At 32.6% G+C, this 7,568-nt stretch overlaps 2 protein-coding genes across 2 annotated transcripts; one reads left to right on the forward strand and one right to left on the reverse strand.

Annotated features, from left to right (window-relative positions):
• Nucleotides 1-218: 218 nt before the first annotated feature.
• LOC135833917 (MFS-type transporter SLC18B1-like) lies at nucleotides 219-4,105 on the forward strand. The gene is made up of 12 exons (XM_065347744.1): nucleotides 219-376; nucleotides 463-715; nucleotides 808-903; nucleotides 1,084-1,157; nucleotides 1,251-1,398; nucleotides 1,493-1,561; nucleotides 1,646-1,763; nucleotides 2,224-2,339; nucleotides 2,430-2,620; nucleotides 2,721-2,816; nucleotides 2,893-3,061; nucleotides 3,616-4,105. The coding sequence occupies exons 2-12, from the start codon at nucleotides 602-604 to the stop codon at nucleotides 3,886-3,888; spliced, it is 1,464 nt and encodes a 487-aa protein (XP_065203816.1). The 5' UTR covers nucleotides 219-376; nucleotides 463-601; the 3' UTR covers nucleotides 3,889-4,105.
• A 292-nt stretch (nucleotides 4,106-4,397) lies between these two features.
• On the reverse strand, nucleotides 4,398-7,473 carry LOC135833920 (uncharacterized). Its single transcript, XM_065347748.1, has 6 exons — nucleotides 7,183-7,473; nucleotides 6,092-6,184; nucleotides 5,844-5,997; nucleotides 5,296-5,426; nucleotides 5,002-5,154; nucleotides 4,398-4,917 (listed from the first exon to the last, which is right to left on the reverse strand). Exons 1-6 carry the CDS (start codon nucleotides 7,250-7,252, stop codon nucleotides 4,763-4,765), a joined length of 756 nt encoding a protein of 251 aa, XP_065203820.1. The 5' UTR covers nucleotides 7,253-7,473; the 3' UTR covers nucleotides 4,398-4,762.
• Nucleotides 7,474-7,568: the final 95 nt, after the last annotated feature.

Consider the following 7,568-nt stretch of genomic DNA (forward strand, 5'->3'; position numbering starts at 1 on the left):
AAATTCAAAGAAATGCGAGAAAGTCTCGACTTTTTAACCAAAGATTTCAGTACCCCAATATTTTTGAAAAAGAGTCGATGAATTGCACATTGAAAAATGAAGGTTTATACAGTTGATAATTTTTCTTTCGCTCTTCTTTTCGTCTATCGTTATACTCGTACGTATGTAGGTAATTTCTTCTTTACAGTCTGAGAAGGAATCGATAGTTTGGACCTTAAACCGGAGAGATAAGAGAGCAAATATATTGTACGCATTTAACTATAGGAGAACTAATTGATAGTGTATATCGAGACGAGAGTGTGTGACTGGTGTGTTTTGAACTAATAAACTTGCAAAATGTGCTGGTTTTTTAAAACGTAGTGACGAGTGACTCGCGGTAGGTGTTGAAAACATATTCGATTTTCTAATTATAGTGTAGGTAAACATTTAACTGGGTATTATTTTATTTGTGTGTATTTTTAGTCTGAAGTGTGCGCGATCAAAATTCTTGTAGCTATCCAAAATCTTGATGTGAAGAAACGAAATATGACTTATTATTGGCATCAATGTTTGATTAACCAAATGATCAGAGTCTACTGAAGGTAGTATTTCAATAAGAGCCATGCAGTTCTCACAATTTACCAGAAGACAAATATTGACATTAGCAGCTTTTGGAGCAGCTGACTTTTGCAATGCTATTTGTGTGTCGTTGCAAGCACCATTTTTTCCAGATGAGGTGAGTAGATTAAAAATAATATAGGTAGGTAGGTAGGTACCTACCGGCCTACTTGTATGTCTTATATGTATATTATTTTCAAAAATGTTTAGGCAGAGCGCAAAGGAGCTTCTGCGACTGAGTATGGATTCGTATTTGGGGTATTTGAATTGGTCGTGTTTTTAGTTAGTCCATGGTATGGTAAACATGTGAGTACCTATCATACCTATCTGACTTATTCATATGTACTTATCTAACTTAAATTTATTGATGGTTTTTTTTACCCCTCGCTTCATTAATTTCTCAAATGCATTATACAAGTACCTATAGTTAAGTTTTTCTATTGAAACCTATACAATAAGTACCTGCCTATTTATATTCCTTTTTAGGTGAAGAACATCGGTCCGAAACGAATGTTTTTTAGTGGAATTTGCATATCTGGTGTTTGTTCAATACTTTTTGGGTACGTTTGACTATTTCTTACTCAGTTCCTGGTTCGATTTCTTTCTTTTTTTTCACCGAGCTAGAAATAAAGACTGATCATTTTTCCTTCCAGCTTATTGGATTTCATTGACGAGCATATATGGTTCATCAGTTTCGCATTCCTGATTCGTATCATAGAAGCGATGGGCAATGCAGCTTTTTTAACTGCAAGTTTTGCTATAATTGCAAACGAATTTCCAGAAAATATAGCAACGACTTTTGTAAGCATCTTTTTAAACTTTAAAATTTTGAATTATTCCAAATCAAAAATATGTACCTACTGATGAAGTAACGGTGAATCATTTTTATTCTCAGGCCTCTTTGGAAACATTTTTCGGTTTAGGATTGATCGCAGGACCATCACTTGGCGGTGTTTTATACGAAGTATGAGTTATAAGTTTTTAGAAAATTTGTTAGTTTCTTGAAGTTTCCCAACCCCTACATTGAAAGTTTTGTTTTGTTTTCTAGCTGGGAGGCTATACAACACCTTTTGTCTCTCTTGGTGCATTGCTATTTATTACAGCAATCTTGACAAAAGTAGTTTTACCAAGCCATGAAGAAATCCAAACGACTACAAAAACTACTGGTAAGTAGTGCACTCAAATTTGGAGGTTTAATCAATTTCATCCTATTTTTCAATTAAAGGGATCCAAGGGATCCACTATGTAAGTTCCAACGTCTCGATTATAAAATTTGAGTAGCTCCAAATTTCCGAAGTGACCAGAAAATATAGATTTCTTGTTTTTTAAAGTCATAGGTAGGTATTATGTATTTCAATTTGTTCATCAACGCAGTTTTCATTTTACCTGTGTAAACTTTTTTGTTAACCCTATTTGTCGTAATTTTTCTGGAAAAAAGTAAGGGATGTGGGGCATATAGCAGAAAGAAAGGAAGAACTAATCGTTCAAATCGATACCTAGTTTTGAGAATATTGACTTTTGAAAAATTGAAAAAAAAAAACGAATTTTTCACCAACATTATTGCCAGTATCTAGAATAATTTATAGCTACACGTTTTCACTTTACAAAAACAATGCTTTTCTGCAGGTAAATTACTACAAATTCTCCACGTAGAAGGTATTCCAGTTTGCGCAGCTACAATTTTGAGCACGTCTACAACAATTAGTTTCTTTCAAGCCACATTGGAGCCGCACATCAGACAGGTGAGTTTGATTAAGAATTTAAAAACGAATAGGTAAACATGATAAGAGCTATCAAAAATAGATTGACTCAGTGAATTATATATTTTATAGTACGATCTAACTCGGGTGGTAGTAGGATTGGTATTTATAGTGACTGGAGCCACATATGGCTCTTCAGCGCCATGGTGGGGTTGGCTGTGTGACAAATACCTCAAACCAAAGACTGTCGCTGTTATTGGCGGATTGATCTTGATTGTCGGAGTAAGTCTGGTTGGACCGGCACCCTTTATGCCATTCCAAGGGTAAGATTTTTTTCATCCATCATTTATTTACCTACCTAATATTTAACTTGTAGCAATTTTTAGTTTATTAAACTGTATCACTCCTCCCTTCCCCTTGCAGGTCATTACTCCTCGTGATAGTAGGCCTGTTTCTACACGGTTTAGGGATCGGTGCTCGTTTAGTGTCGTCTTTCGCTGACGCTTTACAAACTGCCATGTAAGTTATCTCATCTTCATCATATTCGTTGCTGATACTTAAAATAGATTCATTATTAATTTGAATTTGCTCCTAGATCATCCGGTCTACCAAACGATATAGAAACTTACGGCATGGTGTCCGGATTATGGACATCATCGTTCGCCTTGGGGGCCTTCATTGGACCCACCGTCTCTGGGGTGCTGTATGATCAATACACATTCGCAAACGCCTCTTTATTTTTAATCATACTAGTCTTTGTCATGGTGAGTATTTTTTACGTTGATTTCGTAACTGATGATTCAAATAGGTAAGTATAAAATTGAAAATAATCTCATCGACACGTTCTCTGAATAAAAACGAATCCGTATAGTGTCGGCGTAATAACTTCATTATTAAAAGAGCACGAAATATTATCGAAGTTATGGTGTATACTTATCAGTTGTTTGATAACCTTTGAGATATTTTTATGGTTACTTACACTTACACACAGCCAATTAGTAAAGTAATGGGAATATGAGCGAAAGTACATTTCTATACTGCGTTAAGTGTGAGATCAAATTTAATTCAGATGTTTCCGTTATTCGTAAAAAAAATTATTTCGACCCCATTATTTTTGAGATTTCTCAAAATTATGTCTACCTATTTGCTATAAAGACTTGAAAAGTGGAAAATTTAAAAACCATTAGTTCAGAGAAATATAGATGAAAACAAGAAACATTTTGGAGACTACTCAAAAGTTGCTCACTTTGCCTCCTTTTCATTGAAAATTTTCATGCATATTTTTTCAAAATCAACCCTTACCTATTTTATTTTCCAGGTGATAATTGAACTCTTAAGCTTAAGTAATATTCCAAGAAAACAACAACTCACAACTTCCTCCAGTATTGAGGCATTTCTTTCCGAAAAGTTGAACAGAAGTAATCAAAATCTAAGCATATCTAAAGATGGTTCAACGTTCAAAGATAACCTTCCAAATATTTATCAGAACAATGTTGGAATTGGTAGCTCTAGAGTATTAAATTTATTATATAGTTCCGATACCGATTTGACGGAAGAAAATGCTCCATTGTTGGTTGAAAGTAGAGCGTGACTTCGTTTTTGATACCAAGTACTTATACCTATTTATCATTTAAGCATATTTATTTATTTTTTCAGGTATATTTTTTACCTCGATTGTGTAAAAATTCTCATATCTTGTGCCATTTTGTAGGTTTCTTTTGAAATTATAAATTAAGATTTAAGGAATTGTATAAAATATTTTGATTTTTGTTACATTTTTTCAGTTTAATAACAAAATTGGATGAATTTGTTTATTTTTTATTTCATTTTTCCAAAATGTGGCTATTAGGTACCTACTTTTTTCAAAAATTCGCCAAAAATCGAAAAGCAAACTTCAGCAGCTTAAAATTTGGTTTCGAGTCCCTAAGAAATAGCGCAACATCAGAAATTAGGAGGATCAATATCAGATAATAAAAATTTTCTCCCTACTATAGGCAGATGTATAACAGGCCTATCGCAACGTTTGAAAAAAATTCTAGGAAAGGGCATATTCGACAAAATAAGAACATTTATAGATTTCTCTTTTATCTGATTTTTTAATGTGATCGGGTTCGTATAAACAACAATTCGGGGATTTCTTTTAAAAAATAAAATAAAAATATTACTACAATCGATAAGTAGGTACTCGTACCTATTTATATAATTTCTCTTAAAAAAATATAAATTCTCTTAATGAATAAATGAATTTATTCTAATATACTTAGAAGAGCTCCCCTACATTATTTCAATTATCTGTTAAATATATCTAAACGTAAAACACAATTTAATTTCAAATCGATTCATTTTTTTTTTGGAATTATAAACTTTTTTTCAAAAAAATTTACTATTTAGTGACGACTTGTACGATGAGAAGAGCGAAAACTCAAACTTACATAGGCCATGAGCAATTAATCACCATTTCATCTCTACGATGGTAAAAATACTTCGAGAGGAATTTGTTTGAAAATAGCTTGGAAAAGTTGTGTGATCACTTCACTGGTGTGTTTTTCTAAAGTCGGTTTCATATTTTCCATAACATCTTTCCAATGAGTCACCACGAATTCTTCTGCCTTTCCTTTAACTGTAAAAACACCACACTATATATTACTGAGTTGAAAGAATAGAACCAAAAAAGTACCTATATGTTGAAAATAAGAAAGCAAACCATCGGAGGAAGGATCTAGAGCATTTTTGAAAGTGCCCGTTGTCTGCGAAAAATCCAAGCTTAATTGCGCGCTGTGAATGTAAAAATACGTATTACCATCTTCATTCGTATGATTTCGAGTTCCTTTGATATGAATGGTGCCACCGATGTCGGCTGTGAAGCAAGAAAAAGGGGAGGAAATACATTAGATAGGTAAATTAAAAGGAAATTAATTCAGTTAGGAACCGAATCTGATTTCCTATTTTTTTTTTTTTTTTTTTTTTTTTTTAGAATTTTTAATCTTGTCGTACTAACCATAATCTCCTTCCGTTGATCCACCACCGTTGAAATTAATAACGATTGTTTTACTGTAGCGGAAGGTGGACTTCGAATTCAGTCTCAAATACCAAAGTTTCAAATACAATTCGTTATTATCCAGATCAGCTCTGCAATAAATAACACGTGAATTAGTAAAATACATAAACATACCTACAAAATACTTAATAATTATTCGATAGGTAGGTATGCTATATATTCGCAGAGCAAAGAAGGTATCTGAATTTGACATCTGACCGTAAATCTTCTCTCATCATGATATAAAATGAATTATCATTCGATGATATAATTTTGTCGAGTGGAAATCATGCAGTTGGATAATCGAGCTCATGAATAGGGTAAAAACAGAAAGAACCAAACGAGAACTAATCCACCTACTTTATTTTAAACAAGTAGGTATAATCTAATTTCGTTAAAAAATCATTTCCCCCCTTTTTTCTCTGCTTAGTTGATAGCGCAGCCTGCCAAACATAAATCTTCGTGTGACAGAAAAAAAGTAGTTAGCTGATCACGTTGAATCTTCTTACTTTAAATCTGCAATTTGAAATCCATCCAGACCAGTTAAATGAAGATTGCTGAATTTAATCTCCACATATCCTATGAAAAACGATGTGTATTGACTAATTACAATCTCAGGGATGTGTAGCTCCGTGAATGATGGAATTGATAATTCTGGAATTCCTAAAATGGGACCGTTGTTTAAAATTCCGATTTTTCAAAATTTTGGCATTAGATGCCTTGGTGATATCAATATTTATGCATAGGTGTATTTTACCTGTTTTTAAAAACGGTCTTAAGCTTTCCAGGTTTTCTTTTATGCATTTATTCAATTTTGGATCTTTCTGGTGACAAACTTTCAAAATGTCTCCTTCATAAAAATAAAAAAAATAATTGTATATATATTTCGTTAATTTTCAAAAAATGCGATACTCTATTGCTTATTTATCTGTAAATTGTAACTCAATTATTTAGATGTACCTACATAATTAGCTATGTTATGGATCTGATGAAGAATTTTGGTTTCTAGGGGATGAGACTAACATTTATGCATTGTGAAATGTGGGAAAAAAATGTTACAGAATTTTGACCAAATTCAGGGGAGACGAGACCTTAATTTTTATTTTGAAAGTTACCTGGAAAAAATTTTATCCAATAAGGCAGGAGGCGTCCCTTGAGATGAAAATCAAAGAGGGGTCATTTTAGAGAAAATTGTACTTTTTTTGCTCTAGCCTCTACCTAACCTCATTTGGGAGAAATCTGGCATCGTTCCAGAAAATGGAATTTCAGATAGATTCTGCGTCAACCTAAGTCATTGCCATAAAAATCCAACAAGGAAACTTCTCAAAAAGGCCCGCAATTTTGGCCTCCATAATCAAAATTTTAGCTGACCAATTGATTTTTTGATGTTGACGAATTTTCGAAAATTCAAAATTGAACGTTTTTGGTGATGTATGCTTTTAAAAAAATGTATATATACCCAGCTATTTATTCAGTAAAAATGATGAAAATTAGTCCTGAATCGAATATCAACTCCTTTGAACGGAATTTCACCATTTCTGACCATTCTGGAGCCTCCAGCGCGATTTATCAATTTCTCTAGAATTTTAAAATGTTTCCAGAAAGTGTAAAAATTAATTTGGGCAGCTAAAAGTCAAGTTATGGCATATTTTTGACCTCCAAAAAGATTGAATTTTGATTACGTAGGTACATATTTTATTATTTTTAAAAGTTTTAATGGGAAAAAATGGAAAATAATGAATATTTGATCGATCTACTTATTATTACCTATCTATTTTGAAAAATCTGAAAAAATTATCTTAAGCTTCAATGATCATATAGCAAAAATTAATTTTACTTAGTACTTACCTATTCGAATAGCCGACCCGAACTCAAAAATATTACACAGCAAGAAAAAGTAAAAAATCAAATCCTTCATCTCGATTTTCAACCCAAAACTCAGTTTGAAAACAGTGGAAAATTTCCAAAGCAAAAGCACCCGGTACACTAAAGGAATCTATTCTAAACTCGATGGGGTGCAAAAAGCGACTGAAACGTGTTTTTCGTTTTTTAAAACCGATTGACTTGTTCGATTTCATCAAAAATAATTTCTTTTACACGAAATAAACTTTTATTCGCGCAAGAGACAAAATGTGCAGTCAAACGAAGCATGAATAACAAAATTAAGCGAAAAGATACACAACTACACATGTAGCTGAGTATTTTGGCAGCTTAAATGAAAATACAAAATACAA

Source organism: Planococcus citri, chromosome 2, assembly GCF_950023065.1.
Source record: "Planococcus citri chromosome 2, ihPlaCitr1.1, whole genome shotgun sequence".
NCBI lineage: Eukaryota > Metazoa > Arthropoda > Insecta > Hemiptera > Pseudococcidae > Planococcus > Planococcus citri.

What these genes read in the sequence shown, in the direction of transcription:
- LOC135833917 (XM_065347744.1), top strand. Translation starts at nt 602, where the DNA reads ATGCAGTTCTCACAATTTACCAGAAGACAAATATTGACATTAGCAGCT. An exon ending in AAAATATAGCAACGACTTTT is followed by an intron (nt 1,399 to 1,492) that starts GTAAGCATCTTT and finishes TTTTATTCTCAG; the next exon opens with GCCTCTTTGGAAACATTTTT. An exon ending in CCCTTTATGCCATTCCAAGG is followed by an intron (nt 2,621 to 2,720) that starts GTAAGATTTTTT and finishes TTCCCCTTGCAG; the next exon opens with GTCATTACTCCTCGTGATAG.
- LOC135833920 (XM_065347748.1), bottom strand. Translation starts at nt 7,252, where the DNA reads ATGAAGGATTTGATTTTTTACTTTTTCTTGCTGTGTAATATTTTTGAG. An exon ending in TTTCAAATTGCAGATTTAAA is followed by an intron (nt 5,427 to 5,843) that starts GTAAGAAGATTC and finishes TATTTATTGCAG; the next exon opens with AGCTGATCTGGATAATAACG. An exon ending in ATCAACGGAAGGAGATTATG is followed by an intron (nt 5,155 to 5,295) that starts GTTAGTACGACA and finishes CTTGCTTCACAG; the next exon opens with CCGACATCGGTGGCACCATT.